Here is a 20430-nt window from a genome sequence, read left to right as displayed (position 1 = left end):
GAAACCGACTCCATGAGGATGGTATGAGGGCCCGACGTCCACAGATGGGGGTTGTGCTCACAGCCCAACACCGTGCAGGACGCTTGGCATTTGCCAGAGAACACCAGGATTGGCAAATTCGCCACTGGCGCCTTGTGCTCTTCACAGATGAAAGCAGGTTCACACTGAGCACATGACAGACGTGACAGAGTCTGGAGACGCCATGGAGAGCGGTCTGCTGCCTGCAACATCCTTCAGCATGACCGGTTTGGCAGTGGGTCAGTAATGGTGTGGGGTGCCATTTCTTTGGAGGGCCGCACAGCCCTCCATGTGCTCACCAGAGGTAGCCTGACTGCCATTAGGTACCGAGATGAGATCCTCAGACCCCTTGTGAGACCATATGCTGGTGCGGTTGGCCCTGGGTTCCTCCTAATGCAGGACAATGCTAGACCTCATGTGGCTGGAGTGTGTCAGCAGTTCCTGCAAGATGAAGGCATTGAAGCTATGGACTGGCCCGCCCGTTCCCCAGACCTGAATCCGATTGAGCACATCTGGGACATCATGTCTCGCTCCATCCACCAACGTCACGTTGCACCACAGACTGTCCAGGAGTTGGCGGATGCTTTAGTCCAGGTCTGGGAGGAGATCCCTCAGGAGACCATCCGCCACCTCATCAGGAGCATGCCCAGGCGTTGTAGGGAGGTCATACAGGCACGTGTAGGCCACACACAATACTGAGCCTCATTTTGACTTGTTTTAAGGACATTACATTAAAGTTGGATCAGCCTGTAGTGTGTTTTTTCACTTTAATTTTGTGTGTGGCTCCAAATCCAGGCCTCCATTGGTTAATAAATTTTATTTCCATTGATGATTTTTGTGTGATTTTGTTGTCAGCACATTCAACTTTGTACAGAACAAAGTATTCAATGAGAATATTTCATTCATTCAGATCTAGGATGTGTTATTTGAGTGTTCCCTTTATTTTTTTGAGCAGTGTATATATATATATATATATATATATATATATATATATATATATATATATATATATGTGCTTTTTTTATAATACCTCAAACAAAATGATCAAGTTTTTTCCTTATTTGACAGTCGATTGTACATTTCTGTACAAGAATCCTGAGAATAAAGCGTGAGCAGATTATCAAAATAAGTTGACGGCCCCTTTAAAAGGACTCGGTGTGAAAAAAAAGGAAAGAAAGAAAGAAAAGAAAAACTTCTTTTCTCTGAAAGGGACGAAGAGATTTGGACGAAATGGAAGTAAATCAAAGAACTGAGCCTCAAATCTCCCAGTTAGCTCTATTGCCCTTGAGAGTCTGTCCTCTGCGGGGGATATGAAGGAGGGATGAGTGGAGGAGGAGAGCTCCAGGCCGCCCGCGGTGCTCAGTCAGCGGGGAGGCGCTGTGTGTGACTGTGCTGGCATTACACTACATGGATATGCCACTCTCAACCTCCGTTTAAACATCAGTACACAACATGCTCCCTCAGCTCTGAGCCTGTTGAAGCGGCGGCCTAATGCTACACTTAATTCTGAGAGATCACATTCCCACATACACCTCACAGTCTCGACCTGCTGCCGAAAACATGCCTTATTCTTCTGTGTTTTTTCCTTTTTTTAGCTGCTTTTGGACATTTTGTTCCAGTTACAGCAGAAATAGCTGATTAATTATGTCAAGGACATTTCAAAGACGAGAGAAGATTATAACAGAGTGTTCCACCTTTAGTCACTAGAGCAGCTTTGTACTGAATTAGTAGATAACAAGTAATGAAAGCTGTACATCTTATGGGTCCTTTTTTAGCAATCTATAGGCGAATCATCAACCATGCACTGTGCAGCTTGAATTAGGGCTTGACAGTGTGTCTTTTCTATCATAACGATGGGAAAAGTACAACTTGCGTGGCTCGGAATCAGAGAAAATGATTCAGAAACTGATGTTTTTTTTGTTTTTTTTTTTTCCCAGAGTTGTATAAGCCAGAAAATAAGGCATTTAAAAGCTGGGACATTTAAACTCTGTTGATATTTTGTGAATTATCATGTGACCTTTGTGGTGTTCAGATGCTTTGGGTTTAGTATAGAGTTAGACTCATTGAGTGAATGCAAAAAAGTGAAATGCAAAAAAGGCATGTACTAATTCTAGTATTTAATCTTGAGTTCACCATGCCTTTTGCAATTCTTTTTTAAGAGCCAGGTGAGCTCTGACTTTGGCATATTGCTATTTTAACAGTGCAGCTATCTGAAGGTGCTCAACATAGCAATGAACGTCTGACTGTTGACGCCTGTCTAGGTTTTATTCAGTCAGTGGAGCTTCTGTGTTTTCTGTTGCCAAGATAGAGATAACAATATGCCAGATATATACCTTAAAACACCTCATTTCCAGATCACCACGCCCATCAGTGTAGATTTATCCAGAAGCACCATTTATATTTAAATAATTCAGGTGGAATAAGTGAAAATAGACTGTTGGCGGAGTGTTTCTTTTTTGCAGGATGTACAATAGGGGCCTAAATGTTGTAAAATAAGACTTTAATGTAATGTGATGGCATGGTCCAAGTCAAATATCCACCCAATTATAATGTTATAAATTATAAGCAACTTTTTATCTTTCTAAATGAGGTGTTTATGATATTAACAATGTATTACACTATGCTGGTAATATTCATGTTTAACACCACAAATAAAACATTTATTTAAATATTCAGGTCTGGAAAAAATTGAGAGACCACTTCAGTGAACATTTTTGTTTTACTCTATAAACTACAGACAACATTTCTCCCAAATTCCAAATAAAAATATTATCATTTAGAGCATTTATCTGCAGAAAATGAGAAATGGCTGAAATAACAAAAAAAGATACAGAGCTTTTTAGATCTCAAATAATGCAAAGAAAACAAGTTCATATTCATAAAGTTTTAAGAATTCATAAATCAATATTTGGTGGAATAACTCTGGTTTTTAATCACAGTTTTTTTCATGCATCTTGGCATCATGTTCTCCTCCTCCACCAGTCTTACACACTGCTTTTGGATAACTTTATGCTGCTTTACTCCTGGTGCAAAAATTCAATCAGTTCAGCTTATTTTTAAAGGCTTGTGATCATCCATCTTCCTCTTGATTATATTCCAGAGGTTTAAAATTAGGTAAAACCAAAGAAACTCATCATTTTTAAGTGTTTTTTTTTTTTTTTTTTTTTTTTAGGGCGTTGTATAGTTTTTTTATTCCCCTACTATAGTCTGTGCAGTTATTGAAGTATTGATCATTATTATTATCATCATCATCATTAAAGCATTATTAAAGCATTACGACAGTATCACCATTATCCAATATTATTGAGATCATGTTCATTTATTGTACGATAAGTCCATTACATAATTATCGTAACCGGTATACAAGCTATTAATCTGATATAATCAGATCACACATTGACTCTCCATTTCTACACTATCAGGATCAATACAGACTGTATCATTTTTCTGTTCATTCAGCTGAAGAGCTGAACACTCCTATTTATTACTCATGTTACTCATATTAAAGCCAAAACCGTAACATCATGTTGAACCACCTCAGGATTCATGACGTTCAGTTGTTTTGGAAGCTTTCCGCCGTCTGAACACGTTTCATTTCTTGTTTCACCTCCAGCCATTTTTCTGCTCCTTCCCCAAAACCGTCCCGAGCTCCCGAACACTAATCTGTTTAACAAAAATAAATCTCTCGCTCAGCGAATAGAAAAAATGCACGCCGCACAAAATCACGCCGAATGACGAACGGCATTAAGAGCGATTACTGTTTCTGTCTCCTAAGAGCGGCTCCAGGGCAGGGTCATTATTTCATTGCTGCAGTGTTTCATTAGTCAGAACTGAAAACAGCGAGACCGTCCTGAATCGGCTGCATTCGTACGTTTTGTACATTCGTCCATTTTTACTGCAACAGGCAGGTCATCCAGAGAGCAGAGAAAAACGGACATTGGTGTTTATGGTAGAGCTGTGCGATAATAATAATAATAATAATAATAATAATAATAATAATAATAATAATAATAATAATAATAATAATAATCATAATAAACTTTATTTATATAGCACCTTTCATACACTGTAAAACACATAAACTTACATAAAATTGTATATTTCCAAACAATACTCAACTATTTTGAGTTAGTTGAACATTTATAGGCACATATACTGTACTATTCAAACTGAGATCTTTGAGTTGAACCATCTTATAATAACTTTAATCTTAGTCCGTTGCCATTAACAGCTTCTTTTCCATTGGCTTCTGTCACAATCTATTTGCATACTGGGTGTGTCCAACAGTTTCTGACTAACACTCACCATCAGTGTGTAGTGATTCCCCCTGGGCTACCTTACAAATAAATCAACTTCCCCTTTAGTTGTAATAACTTGATGTTTTAATTATAGTAACTCAAGTTTTTATTCCCCATTACTTAAAATATTTGAGCAAACAGGCTGCTTTAAAAATGTTAAGTAAACTCAACTTATCCAGTCTTACAGTATAACAAAAATAAAAAGTTAAATCAACCCTTTAGTTGTAATAAATTGATGTTTTAAGGTATGCTAACTCAAGTTTTCATTACCCATTACTTAACTTGTTTAAGGCAACCGGTTTCCTCAATTTTTTAAAGTAAATTCAACTTATCCGGCCTAACAGTGTACATAAAAAGTCAGCTCAAAGTGCTTTACAATAAAATTAAATAAATCAGCAAAATGTAAAAGTAATATAAAACAAATAAAACAATTAAAAAGTAACAATTTCATAAAATAGTAGGAAATAAGACATTTATATTATAATAAAATATACAATAAAATAGATCTAAACAAAAATTATAATTATATAAAATAAGAATAAGAACAGTAAAAGCATTTAAATAAAAAAATATATATAATAATTAAGTATAAGCAGAACAGAACTAGTAGAAAGCTAAGCTGAACAGGAAGGTTTTAAGATGCCTTTTAAAGCTCGTAACACTCGATGCCTGAGGAATATTAATTGGTAGAGAGTTCCTTATTTTTGAGGCATAAAAACAGAAAGCTGCTAAAAAAAAAAAAAAAAGAAATCAGATTTTGGATTTTAATCATTTTTTTTACTCTCTACTAAAAAATCAAACTACAGATGACAAAGAAATGGTTGACAACTAGGATTACCTTTATTTTGGTTTCACTTCTTCTTTCACAATTTCTTCTTTGGGGTTCAAGTCCATTCAGAAACAAGCATGTAGATGAGATGACAGACCATACCCGTTATATTTAATGAAGCAGGAATAAACCAAAAAAAATAAATAAACGCAAAAAAAACAGGATGCATGAATAAACAAACAGGACTAACTAACACAAAAGCAAGCAATAAACTGAGACATAGAACGAGCAACCTAACCAACGTTAAACATGTACAAGAACCAAACAGGGAACACAAAAGGGCTATATATACAGGAGTAGACAGGAAACAGGAAACACCTGGGGGCAGGTAACGAAGGGGGCGGAGTTACAAATGAAGACAGGGTGGAGAAAAAGAGAAGACAGTGATAGACCAGAAAATACACCTATCAGAAAGATAACATAAATAGTAAAAACATACTGTACATTTGAGAAATCTTTCTTAAACATAGATTAGTTTCAAAAATGATACACAGCTCTAGAAATAATAAAGAGAGAACCTCAGTTTCTGAAACAGTTTTTCTGATTTTGCTATTTATAGATATATTATTGAGTAAAATGAACATTTTTGTTTTATTCTATAAACTACAGACAACATTTCTCCCAAATTCCAAATAAAAATATTTTAGTCATTTAGAGCATTTATTTGCAAAAAAATTAGAAATGGCTGAAATAACAAAAAAAGATGCAGAGCTTTCAGACCTCAAATAATGCAAAGAAAACAAGTTCATATTCATAAAGTTTTAAGAATTCATAAATCAATATTTGGTGGAATAACTCTGGTTTTTAATCACAGTTTTTTTCATGCATCTTGGCATCATGTTCTCCTCCTCCACCAGTCTTACACACTGCTTTTGGATAACTTTATGCTGCTTTACTCCTGGTGCAAAAATTCAATCAGTTCAGCTTATTTTTAAAGGCTTGTGATCATCCATCTTCCTCTTGATTATATTCCAGAGGTTTAAAATTAGGTAAAACCAAAGAAACTCATCATTTTTAAGTGTTTTTTTTTTTTTTTTTTTTTTTTTAGGGCGTTGTATAGTTTTTTTATTCCCCTACTATAGTCTGTGCAGTTATTGAAGTATTGATCATTATTATTATCATCATCATCATTAAAGCATTATTAAAGCATTACGACAGTATCACCATTATCCAATATTATTGAGATCATGTTCATTTATTGTACGATAAGTCCATTACATAATTATCGTAACCGGTATACAAGCTATTAATCTGATATAATCAGATCACACATTGACTCTCCATTTCTACACTATCAGGATCAATACAGACTGTATCATTTTTCTGTTCATTCAGCTGAAGAGCTGAACACTCCTATTTATTACTCATGTTACTCATATTAAAGCCAAAACCGTAACATCATGTTGAACCACCTCAGGATTCATGACGTTCAGTTGTTTTGGAAGCTTTCCGCCGTCTGAACACGTTTCATTTCTTGTTTCACCTCCAGCCATTTTTCTGCTCCTTCCCCAAAACCGTCCCGAGCTCCCGAACACTAATCTGTTTAACAAAAATAAATCTCTCGCTCAGCGAATAGAAAAAATGCACGCCGCACAAAATCACGCCGAATGACGAACGGCATTAAGAGCGATTACTGTTTCTGTCTCCTAAGAGCGGCTCCAGGGCAGGGTCATTATTTCATTGCTGCAGTGTTTCATTAGCCAGAACTGAAAACAGCGAGACCGTCCTGAATCGGCTGCATTCGTACGTTTTGTACATTCGTCCATTTTTACTGCAACAGGCAGGTCATCCAGAGAGCAGAGAAAAACGGACATTGGTGTTTATGGTAGAGCTGTGCGATAATAATAATAATAATAATAATAATAATAATAATAATAATAATAATAATAATAATAATAATAATAATAATAATCATAATAAACTTTATTTATATAGCACCTTTCATACACTGTAAAACACATAAAATTACATAAAATTGTATATTTCCAAACAATACTCAACTATTTTGAGTTAGTTGAACATTTATAGGCACATATACTGTACTATTCAAACTCAGATCTTTGAGTTGAACCATCTTATAATAACTTTAATCTTAGTCCGTTGCCATTAACAGCTTATTTTCCATTGGCTTCTGTCACAATCTATTTGCATACTGGGTGTGTCCAACAGTTTCTGACTGACACTCACCATCAGTGTGTAGTGATTCCCCCTGGGCGACCTTAGAAATAAATCAACTTCCCCTTTAGTTGTAATAACTTGATGTATTAATTATAGTAACTCAAGTTTTTATTCCCCATTACTTAAAACATTTGAGCAAACAGGCTGCTTTAAAAATGTTAAGTAAACTCAACTTATCCAGTCTTACAGTATAACAAAAATAAAAAGTTAAATCAACCCTTTAGTTGTAATAAATTGATGTTTTAAGGTATGCTAACTCAAGTTTTCATTACCCATTACTTAACTTGTTTAAGGCAACCGGTTTCCTCAATTTTTTAAAGTAAATTCAACTTATCCGGCCTAACAGTGTACATAAAAAGTCAGCTCAAAGTGCTTTACAATAAAATTAAATAAATCAGCAAAATGTAAAAGTAATATAAAACAAATAAAACAATTAAAAAGTAACAATTTCATAAAATAGTAGGAAATAAGACATTTCTATTATAATAAAATATAAAATAAAATAGATCTAAACAAAAATTATAATTATATAAAATAAGAATAAGAACAGTAAAAGCATTTAAATAAAAAAAATATATATAATAATTAAGTATAAGCAGAACAGAACTAGTAGAAAGCTAAGCTGAACAGGAAGGTTTTAAGGTGCCTTTTAAAGCTCGTAACACTCGATGCCTGAGGAATATTAATTGGTAGAGAGTTCCATATTTTTGAGGCATAAAAACAGAAAGCTGCTAAAAACCCTTTATTTTGGTTTCACTTCTTCTTTCACAATTTCTTCTTTGGGGTTCAAGTCCATTCAGAAACAAGCATGTAGATGAGATGACAGACCATACCCGTTATATTTAATGAAGCAGGAATAAACCAAAAAAAATAAATAAACACAAAAAAAAAACAGGATGCATGAATAAACAAACAGGACTAACTAACACAAAAGCAAGAAATAAACTGAGACATAGAACGAGCAACCTAACCAACGTTAAACATGTACAAGAACCAAACAGGGAACACAAAAGGGCTATATATACAGGAGTAGACAGGAAACAGGAAACACCTGGGGGCAGGTTACGAAGGGGGCGGAGTTACAAATGAAGACAGGGTGGAGAAAAAGAGAAGACAGTGATAGACCAGAAAATACACCTATCAGAAAGATAACATAAATAGTAAAAACATACTGTACATTTGAGAAATCTTTCTTAAACATAGATTAGTTTCAAAAATGATACACAGCTCTAGAAATAATAAAGAGAGAACCTCAGTTTCTGAATCAGTTTCTCTGATTTTGCTATTTATAGATATATTATTGAGTAAAATGAACATTTTTGTTTTATTCTATAAACTACAGACAACATTTCTCCCAAATTCCAAATAAAAATATTTTAGTCATTTAGAGCATTTATTTGCAAAAAAATTAGAAATGGCTGAAATAACAAAAAAAGATGCAGAGCTTTCAGACCTCAAATAATGCAAAGAAAACAAGTTCATATTCATAAAGTTTTAAGAGTTCAGAAATCAATATTTCAGAATTTGGTGGAATAATCCTGGTTTTTAATCACAGTTTTTTTTTCATGCATCTTGGCATCATGTTTTCCTCCACCAGTCTTACACACTGCTTTTGTAAAACTTTATGCCTTTACTCCTGGTGCAAAAACTGTATTGTTTTCCACGATTAATCATAATTAATCTGATATTCATTCCTTACTCTGGAAAAGTGGGAGACGGCAGAAGAAGAAGAAAAGTGTGCTGAGCTTAAAATCACTGTACATTGCTTTGCTTTTTTTCCAATCTATTTATTTTGCTTCTATTATTTCTGCTGAATGAAAACAGTTCAAGAACTTCAATGTCACGTCATGAAGTCATAAAGTCATGATGTCATGAAGTTTCAGATCACACCGTTGAACTGTTTTCCTGTGGAATGTTCTCCATTCCTCATGTCTGTCCTCTTTTCTTTTTCCAGGAGAGTGATATTCAGTACTATGACTCCAAATCTGACTCTGATTATGTAAGTACCTTTAAGAACCCTTGCCACGTTGTGTAACGTGTTGGCATGTCTTGCTCACTTGCTGTCTTTTTGGACTGTGTGTAAAGGATGACGCCGGTCCTGTTTATCAGGACTTTTCAGGAATCCACAACTCAAAGCAGTGGTTAAACTGCAGGTGTCTGTCTGGTGTTGTGAAATAACTCAATTTTGGGAGGAGGAGCATGCCAGAAATTCTGCATTTTAATCTAACATCCTGAGAAATACGATCCCTAACTTACTCCCGATCCCTAAATTACTCTCGATCCCTAACTTACTCCCGATCCCTAACTTACTCACATGTCTGTGATGCGTTTTCCCAACCCGTCTCTTCCCTTTAACTCAATTATCTTTTCTACCTGACCTTATTTATCAGAGATTGAGGAGCATTGCCCGAACTCCAACCCAAACTATTCTCTTAGTGCTTTTCCACCTCTGGTTCTGGTTCTTGAACCTAATTTTGAACCGTTCGCCACGTTTCCACCAACAAAAGTAGGTTCCGGAACCAGTCATTTAGAGCATTTATTTGCAGAAAATGAGAAATAGCTGAAATTACAAAAAACATGAAAAGCTTTCAGACCTCAAGTATATAATATAAAATATTTGGTGGAATAACTCTGGTTTTTAATCACAGTTTTTTTCATGCATCTTGGCATCATGTTCTCTTCCACCAGTCTTACACACTGCTTTTGGATAACTTGATGCCTTTACTCCTGATGCAAACATTTAAGCAATTCAGTTTGGTTTAATGATCAGCTTTTGATCATCCATCTTCCTCTTGATTATATCCCAGAGGTTTTCTGATTATTGTTAATTTGGTAAAATAAAAAAATATATATTTTTTTAAGTAGTTATTCTTTATAGACCTGTATACATCATGAATTATCATCTGACCTGTGTGGTGTTCAGATGCTTTGGGTTGAGTGTAGAGTCGACTTATTGAAGGAATATAGTCACAAATCAATGATCAATGATCTGGTTTGTGAACCATATTTGGACCATTCGCCACGTTTCCATCAACAAAAGTACGTTCTGGAACCAGAAACATTTATTTGCAGTGGAAACCAAACAATTGTAGGTTCTTGAGCAAGAATCGTGTTCACTGCCGCTGTACAGCGCCCTCTATTGGTGACGTATAATGTGACGTTTTGTCGGTTCCGCTAAACCTTATGGAAACGTGGGCTGGTTCACTTAAAAAGCACCACAGTTCTTATAAACCCAAACAGAACTGGATCAATAACCAGAGTTATATTAGTGGAAAAGCACTAAGAGGATACTTTGGGTTCTCTCCCCTCTCTTTTTAGTCTCTTCTCAATAATAACAAGCTGATCGCATGTTCTGAACTAGTGAACTCCCGTATCCGTTCCCTTTCTGTCGTTCTGTGTTTGCTCTCATTTGTGCACTGATGTGTACTGATGTCCTTGCACTGCATCGTCGTGCACATGTGTAGTATATGTGTGAGTGTGTGTTGTAATTGTGTGCAATCATGGTGTAAACCGAATATGTCAAATTTCTTTGCAAGTGTGGCAACTAAACTAAAATCAGTATTTAAAAAAAGTTTTTCTTAGTGATTTTTAAAAAAGAAAAATTGGTAACACTTTTTTTATGAATATCTCTATAACATACTCATAACACATTATAATGCATTATAACATCATAAGGCATTATAAACCTGATTATACATATTTATAACAATGTATAATCCATCATAGCCATGTTTATTATGCATCATGAATTGGGATCATAAAGCATTAATAGCTGTGTTTATAAAATGTTATACATCAATACCAAGAAAGCCACTTATAATCACTTATAATGTATTATAACAGGTCTCCGTGCACTCCAAGTAAAGTGGCATATTTTCATTGTGGGACTAGATTATTAAATTATAAGCACAGCTAATAATGTATTATAATCACAAGTAATAATACACATGGCATAATAAACATGGCTACGATGGGTTATGCATTTTTATAAATATGTACATCCATGTTTATAATGCCTTATGAAAGCCATCAACCTCTTCATTTTACATTATGGTGGTATGGTGATATTCAAAATTAAAACATTACAGTTTATACAATTTTTAAAAACTTCAGCTGCCCTTTACATCAATTATGTATGAAGTGCAGTAGCAGTCAAAAGTTTTGAAAAACCTCTTCTTATTCATTGTGTTTTCTTCCTTTTTATGATATTATTATTATTATTTTTAATATTTTTATTTTCCATAATTTACTTTTTTTTATAATTGTGGTTAATTTAGTCCTTTATTTCTTTAACTGTTTATGTTTTATTATTCTACGTATTTATCTCTTTGTTTTATTGGTCTACATTTTAGGCTGTTTGCATATCCTTTTATTTTTAATTATTTATTTTTTTTAATTTTTCTTAATAAATCTTACATTGTTTGCTTGTTTTTATAATTTAAACTTAATTTTCAGTCTCTTTATTTTATGTTATATATATATATATATATATATATATATATATATATATATATATATATATATATATATATATATCACTGATGTCTCTGTTACTCAGTGTCTGTGATGGTATTTTTCTGCACATGAAAGGTCAGCGCTGATTGTTTTATCATTGCCAAGAACGGCACTAATTCCAGACGTCTGCCCAACACTAACGCTAGAGCATGAGTAAAGGAGACAGACAGACAGACAGACAGACAGACAGACAGACAGAGAGAGAGAGAGAGGAAAGAAAGAAAGGAATAGCAGCGATGGAGGAATCATAAATCAAAGTGTGATTTTTGTTCGCTGGAGCAGCAGCAGCCCTATGATTAATGACCGGCCACTTTAGCGGCTGTCAGCATCTCTAATTGGAGGACATCGCTCATCATTAAGAGGCCAAGGGGACGCCGCCCCCTGACACACCCCCCCCGACCCCCACCTCGCCCCCTACTGGCTTGAGAAACTTGGGGTTGGAGGGCGCACTGAAGTTGATTACCTTAGACACACACACACACACACACACTTGCTTAGTGCTTGGGCTGAGCAAATGTCTCTAACCTGACAGCATCCCAAAATTAATGCTCATTAGTTTAATGGTTTATTTTTCGGTACCACTTTAAAATGAGACTACCTTTATAAAGGGTTTATAAATGGTTTACAATTAGTTTATTAATGGTTACTAATTAAGGTTGTAAATGCCTTAAAAATCATTAATGATCAGTTATAACACATACATAGAAAGGGCAACAATATAGTTGGCTGTGGGTTCACTATTTGGCAAACTACAGATCATTGTTGCCCTTTTTACGTATGTGTTATAACTGATTATTAATAATTTTTATCATTTACAACCTAATTAGTAACATTTAATAAACTAATTGTAAACCATTTATAAACCCTTTATAAAGGTAGTCTTATTTTAAAGTTGTACCCATTTTTTTTTCATACAGCACCAGTTTAAGCTTCTCATTCAATGTTTTTTTTTTCTGTATTTAATGTATTTTCTACTTTGTATATTAATATTAAAGACTAATATTAAAAACTTAATTGAGGGACACAAACTGTGTGGAATTCTGTAGTCTGTAGTAAACCTGATGAACTGAGAAGGTGATTTGAGGTGATTTAATTGGGATGAGCTGGAGCTTCACAGCGTGAAGGGAAAGCAGTAACTATTGTTCAGCACCTCCAGGAACTCCTTCCTGGAGTTTCCTGAGAAAACTATTCCAGTTGATCAGGTTTAGATCAGGGTTTACTATGTAAATCCATACGTGTCTTAATCGTTTTCATGTCTTTAATATTAATCTACAAAAAAAATTAAAAATAAAAGTGTGATAATGAACTTTAAGTTAGCTTGGAAACGGTCGCTAATAACATTAAAAAAGTTTATAAACAGCTAAAAAAACTCTAAAAGTGAAAACTGAAAAAAATAAAGATTTTAAATAAATGGCCATCTTAAAATCATAATTTCACCTTTACCTTAAATTCATAAACAGTGATTAAAGTTGTTTAAACGTTAAAGTTTATTTAACGTTTGGTTAAATAATGGAATAAAAGCCCAAAAACAGAAAGAGAGTAAAATAAATTAAAAAAATATTGAAAGAGAAAAAGAGAGAAATAGAGAGAGAAGGTAAGGGAGAGAATGTACAGGGGTTGGACAATAAAACTGAATCACCTGTCATCATTTTAGTGTGGGAGGTTTCATGGCTAAATTGGAGCAGCCTGGTGGTCAATCTTCATTAATTGCACATTGCACCAGTAAGAGCAGAGTGTCAAGGTTCAGTTAGCAGGGTAAGAGCACAGTTCTGCTCTAAATATTGCAATGCACACAACATTATGGGTGACATACCAGAGTTCAAAAGAGGACAAATTGTTGGTGCACGTCTTGCTGAAGCATCTGTGACCAAGACAGCAAGTCTTTGTGATGCATCAAGAGCCACGGTATCCAGGGTAATGTCAGCATACCACCAAGAAGGACCAACCACATCCAACAGGATTAACTGTGGATGCTGTAATAGGAAGCTGTCTAAAAGGGATGTTCGGGTGCTAACCCGGATTGTATCCAAAAAAACATAAAACCACGGCTGATCAAATCACAGCAGAATTCAATGTGCACCTCAACTCTCCTGTTTCCACCAGAACTGTCCGTCACCACAATCAATTATTGTGATCTAAAACCAGGTGTTTCAGTTTCATTGTCCATCCCCTGTATGTGACATTTAGAGTGATAGAGAGACAAGTAGAGAGAAAAGAGTGAACAGTAAAAAAGAGAGAAATAGAAATGTAGAACAATAGAAAAGAGAGTAAGTATGAGAGAGAAAAAGAGATACATAGACATAGGAGAGAGAGAAACAGAAATAGAAAGGGTGAGTGAAAATAAATATAGTGAGTGACAGAGAAAAGGAGAAATGAAGAAAGAAATATAAAAAAGTTAATGACATTTAGTAAGAGAAATTGAGAGAAACTTTTGAAGAAACAACTGAAGTGTTTTAACATGTGATTTTTGTGGGTGGAGCCTGGTTAGATGGATTTCTAATGACCGTGCAGATCTATTTTTACCCAGTGGAAGCTCCTGAGTATGATACCACTGTCATTCCTGCGATTCTTCCTCCCTGACTCATGGCCCCACCACTTCCTCTGGAGTCTTCTTCTTCTCGTTTATCCCTCCAGCGCTCTCCTCGTTTTCCCCTCCGCCCACAGCTTCAGCTTCTATCTGCTCCGTTTCTTTCCCCTTCAGAGTAAGAGTTGTGATCTTCAGCCCTCCAGCTCAGTCTCTCCATCATTAGCTAGTCTAATGAGCACGTCTGGCCAGATGTTGAGTCTTCCTGACAGCGTCTCCAGAAACTCTGGGATTGATGGCTCGTGTGTTGCTCTAAGGCCTCTGGATGCCTTCAGAGCGTGGAGATGACATATTGCACAGCTTCCTAAAGAACCTCCCAGCAGCTTTTTGGGGTCCAAAAGGAGAAATAAGGACGTGTCTCAAAATATGTAAAGCCTTTTACACACTCTAAAGCTGGAGTAACACTGAGATTATCAGATTATCAGGATTGAGCTTTGGATCATTAATGTGTGCTGCCCTTAAACAGAATTTTAACAGATGCGTTTAGGAGCTAAAATCTGACTTTTCATTAAGTTGAGCTGAATTTACCTGACTTTTAAAAAATACTTTCGGTCCCACTTTATAATTTGTCCCTAAGTACTATGTAATTACATGGTAACAATATATGTAACTAGAGTGTAACTACTGATGAAGTACACATTGTTACAGATTAACTACAGAGGTACAGGTTATGTAATTACACATGTGTATTAAGGTTAATTCTGACTTGTGTAAGTACACATGTGTAGCAGGGTGAGTGTATTTACACATGTAATAAAGGCAAGTGTACTTACACATGTGTAACAATGTGTGTGTACTCAATCAGCCCTAATTACATACTAGACAATAGCTGTTGGATATGTTTATACTCAACTTATCACGCACACATACATTACACATATATGTTAGTACACACACATTGTTACACATGTGTAAGTACACTTGCTCTATTACATGTGTTACAAGTACACTCACCCTGCTACACATGTGTACTTACACAAGTCAAAATTAACCTTAATACACATGTGTAATTACATAACCTGTTCCTCTGTAGTTAATCTGTAACAATGTGTACTTCATTAGTAGTTACACTGTAGTTACATGGATTGTTACCGTGTAACTGCGTAGTACTTAGGGACACTTATTATAAAGTGGGACCATATTTTAAATATTTAATGGACTAATTCCTAAATTTAGATTTAACAATGTATTTTTGTACTGGTTGTACCTGTTTTGAACTAGTAGGTAGTGAAATTTGCTGTTAAAAAATACATAAAAAATAACTTATTAAAAAGTGTGGCTTAATAATGTAATTCAAATAGGTTTGGATAAAAGAGCAACGTGTAAAGAAGAGAAGAAGAGAGAAAGAAGAAAGAAATAGAACAGAGAGTGAGAATTAGATAAAGATAGATAAAGAGATAAATAGAAAAAGAGAGTGGTAATTAGAAAGAAAGAGAAATAGAAAGAGAGATTGAGAATTAGATAAAGAAATAGAGAGAGATAGAAAAAAATAAAAGTCAATAAGAAAGAGAAACTGAAATAGAGAAAGAGAAATATAAAAGAGAGTCAGTTAGAGAGAGAGAGAAACAGAACTAGAGAGAGAAATAGAAAGGGAGAGTAAGAATTAGAGAGAAAAAAGATCGAACAAGAGAAAGAGAAATTGAGAGAGAAAGAAAAAATATAAAAGAGTTAATTAAAGAGAGAAATAGAGAGAGAAATAGAAAGAGAGAGTGATACAGAGAGAAATGGAGAAAGAGATATAAAATAGAGACTGACAATTACAGAGAGAAATAATGGACTAATTTCTCTAATTAATGATCTAATTACTAAATTTGGATGTAACAGTGTGTTTCTGCACTAGCTGTGCTGTACAGTAGGTTGAACTATATTGAACGGTACAGTTGAACTAGTAGGTAGTAAAAATTGCTGTTAAAAATACAAAATACAAAAAAATGTGACTGAATAATGGAATGCAAAATAGTTTGGATAAAAAAGCAGTATCCAAAAAAACAGAAAACATAAAGGAAAAGAAATAAAGAAATGTAGAAAGAGAAGAAGAGAGAGAGATATAAAAGAGACTGAGAATTAGAGAAAGCAAGAATAGAGAATAGAGAGAAATTAGAAAGAGAAACTGAAATAGAGAGAAAAAAGAGTTAATGGAGAGAGAACTAAATGGGAACATGAAAATTAGAGAGAAAAAAGAGAAATAGAAAGAGAGAGAAATGTAAAAGAGTTATAGAGAAATAGAAAGAGAGAATCACAGAGAGAGAAAGAGAAATGGAGAGAGAAATATAAAATAGAGATTGACAATTAGAGAGAGAAATAATGGACTAATTTCTCAAATTAATTGACTAATTCCTGCATTTATATGTAATAATGTGTTTGTGTAGTAGTTGTGTTGTTTTGAACTAGTAAGTAGTGAAAACGGGAGAGAAAAGAAGAAGAAGAGTGAATAAGAGAGGAGTAAAGAGAGAGAGAGAGAGAGTGCAGATGAAGTGTTTGTGAGAATTAGAGCGAGAAAGAAACAAGGACCAAGAAAAAGAGTGAGAAGTAAACATAGTGGGACATAAAAAAAAGAGTGAGTATTAGAGAAGAAGAGAGAAATAGAGGGAGAGAGTGGAAATTAGAAAAAAGGAAGTGACACAGAGAGGAAGAGAAATGGAGAGAGAGGGACCAATAAAAGAGAGTCAATTAGAGAGAGAAATTGAGAATACAAGTGTTAAATGTGACTTACCATCTAACTTACCAATATCATCATCTTATTATGCTTATATATATATATATATACAGTACAGGCCAAAAGTTTGAACACACCTTCTCTTTTTCAATGCGTTTTCTTTGTTTTCATGACTATTTACATTGTAGATTCTCACTGAAGCATCAAAACTATGAATGAACACATGTGGAGTTTTATGTACTTAACAAAATAAAGGTGAAATAACTAAAAAAAAACATGTTTTATATTCTAGTTTCTTCAAAAATAACCCCCCTTTGCTCTGATTATTGCTTTGCACACTATTGGCATCATTCTCTCAATGAGCTTCTTTAAGAGGTGGCCACCTGAAATATTTTTTTTTTATTTTCAGTCTTGAAGGAAGGAAGGAGTTCCCAGAGGTGTTTATTAGCACTTGTTGCCCCTTTGTCTTCTTCACTCTGTGCTCCAGCTCACCCCAAACCTCAAATCTGGATTGGGTTCAGGTCCGGTGACTGTGGAGGTTCAGCTCATTTTGTATTAAGTACATAAAACTCCACATGTGTTCATTCATAGTTTTGATGCTTCAGTGAGAATCTACAATGTAAATAGTCATGAAAATAAAGAAAACTTTTGGCCTGTACTGTATATATATGTAAACCAAACCAGCAATTGAACCTTAAATTCTCTTTTAGTTTAAATGTAAAGAGTCCCAGATGGAGAAATGGCTCCACCTCTAATTGATTAGGTTGTCAGTAGCCCAAGAGCACAGAGTTATTTACGCTAAACAACCAACATCTGCTTTCTGGAAGGCATTCCACTAAAATAAACCACAGAGAAATAACAAATGGCTGGTGGACTGGGAGCTGACATCAGCCGGAGCGTTAGTGTAGCGTTCGTCTTCAGCGGAGAGACCTCAGAGTCTTCCATTATGAAGAGATGGTGTCAGATGGCTTTAATTTGGACAGGTGGTGGTTGAAGATGGTTTCTCCTCACAGATTTCCTCTCCATCTCTCTACAAACCAAACAGACTGTTCAGAATGATCTCAGGGTCATTCAGTCTTAGCGTAGCATAGCGTACTATGTATTTCATAATTACGCATTTGTGTAGACATAGATCAGATGAGTATTCCATCATTTTCTGTATTCAGAAACACTCTCACATCTAATCATAAGAGCATCTTCACTAATTCATGCACACATACACACACACACACACACACACACACTCACTCTTACAGTAGATTAAATAATGTATGCATTTGATGTAGTCACTGGCAACATTAGCAAACATTCCCAGTAGACTGCTGAGCTGCAAGCCTCGGATTATCCATCATGAGACCATTAAATAGAGATGATGATAATCACAGACTCAGCATGCATTACACATACACATTAATAAATAACATCCCCGCTATTTGCATATGTAGTACTTAGAAAACTTCACCAAGCCAAGGAGCAAAACATGCTGGGATTAATATTAATAGACAATAAGTGAAAAAAAGCAATATATTATATTGCAGACTTAACATTTACCATGTTTTATTTACATTTTTTATTTATTTTTTTATTTATGCACCGGATTATAAGGTGCATTTTAAGAGACGCTATAAGGAACTTCTAATTCAGCTGGATAAGGAACTTCTAATTTGTTGAAACTAAACAAATTTTCTACTCATATCTTGAGTTAAATTCATTTTCTTTTACATTTTATTAAAACCTAATAAAAAAAGAGTAGCACTTTTTGAAAGAAATGTAACATAAGAAAGTTAAAGGGCAAATATTAACCATGTAAGCTGTTTATATTGCTTGCAATTTAGGTGAAGCAAGCATGTGTAAAGCATTTTAATGTAAAATTGCTTAATTTTGCTGAATTAAATACAAGTAACAAAGTAAACGAGTAACAAAAATATGAACACCACACAAGGGTTAAGTTAAGTAAACAACACTATAATAGAAAAAAAAATACTTTCTTTTAAAGTCAAACCAGAGCTGGATGTTAATCTGCACAGATTTCTCTCCTGAAAACTGTTTAATTGGGTGAGTAAGTTAGCATTAGCATCAAAGGCTAACCACTAGTGCTACACTAAAACAGGGCGATATTAGCTAGCGGTTCGTCCCACCTAGCATGTTTTAACACGGTAAACACAAAGGCTACAGTCTAAAATAACTCACCTCTGAAGAGCGAAAGAGGTAGCGCAGTTAGCGGTAATGCTAATGCTGCTCAAGCAGTGCTATCGACGGCTGCTTTGAACGGTGTTCTGTCGAGTTGAGCTACCTTGTCAAAATTGGCCTTCCCAAGTGTGTATGTAAGGTTTCAGTTAAACACGGAATCAACCGGAGATACAATTTAAACCTACAGATACTTACACAAGATAACTAACGCTAACTAGCTCTGTAAACAGAAGCTGTAGGCTCCACCTCAAATCAGGACCGCCTCACTAAACTCACTGGTTGACGTCGACACCTAACGTCTCTCTGATCAACTCATATTTCTGAGGATTTTCTTTTACTAGCTACTGCAGACAGTGGAGGCTGAGAAACAGATACATATGCAGTATGCATATACAACTCAGAGAGACCTACTGTATTTCACTAAGAACTAGAAAAAGTGGATTTTAGCAGAAGGATACCTTTAAGTTTATCACATTGTAATTCTTCTACAGTGATAATTACACTGTAAAACCTGACAAGTTATATAAACTCAAAAGATTTGAGGTAGCCCATTGCCTTAAACCATTTAAGTTCAATAACTCAAACTATTTGAGCATTTTTTTAAATGAGTGTGACTAATGCACATAATCATTGTTAAATAGATAGTAAATCAAATGACTTGTACTAACCATGTTCACAGTGTAATTGTGTGGGACACACCCAGTATGCAAACAGATTGTGCCAGAAGCCAGTGGAAAAGAAGCTGTTAATGGCAACAAACTAAACTAAACTAGTTATTATAAGTTGGTTCAACTCAAAGATCTCCATTTGGATGTATATAATAGTTGTGCCAATGTATTAAAATTAAGTATATCTGCCTTAACAGACCTGCATTACACCTTAATGCAACTTAAATTCACTGTTTTTACACAACTCCAGCACATCAAGTTGAGCTAACTCATTTACAAATAATAAAGTAAAATAAATAGGCTGTAGTTATAAAAACTTCCTATCAAACAGCATCAACTTATTTCATTTGAGGAAACCGATTGCCTTAAATTATTTAAGTTACTCAAATCAAACACTTAAAGCTCCACTAGAAAAAAAAAAAATATATATATATATGTGTGTGTATATATATATTTTTTTCATATATATCGTAGACTGTTATTACTACTAAAAT

The 20430-nt window shown here is 34.7% G+C and overlaps 2 protein-coding genes across 5 annotated transcripts in view; both read left to right on the top strand.

Moving 5' to 3' along the window:
- cacna2d2a (calcium channel, voltage-dependent, alpha 2/delta subunit 2a) overlaps window positions 1-20430 on the top strand; it is a 412063-nt gene that overhangs the window by 241835 nt on the left and 149798 nt on the right. For 2 of the 4 annotated variants that reach the window (XM_049479458.1, XM_049479457.1), the window contains exon 5: window positions 9278-9322. The exons of the other annotated variants lie outside the window; for them this stretch is intronic. In XM_049479458.1, coding sequence (XP_049335415.1) covers window positions 9278-9322 — 45 coding nt within the window. The remainder of the gene's footprint in view (window positions 1-9277; window positions 9323-20430) is intronic. 4 annotated transcript variants of the gene reach the window in all.
- Window positions 1-20430, top strand: part of rps10 (ribosomal protein S10) — a 532411-nt gene that overhangs the window by 484258 nt on the left and 27723 nt on the right. The window lies entirely within an intron of this gene.

This window comes from Astyanax mexicanus, chromosome 5 (genome assembly GCF_023375975.1).
Source record: "Astyanax mexicanus isolate ESR-SI-001 chromosome 5, AstMex3_surface, whole genome shotgun sequence".
NCBI classification, from domain to species: Eukaryota; Metazoa; Chordata; class Actinopteri; order Characiformes; family Acestrorhamphidae; genus Astyanax; species Astyanax mexicanus.
The sequence above is the reverse complement of the archived record's forward strand: the minus strand, read 5'-3'. Positions and strand labels throughout refer to the sequence as shown.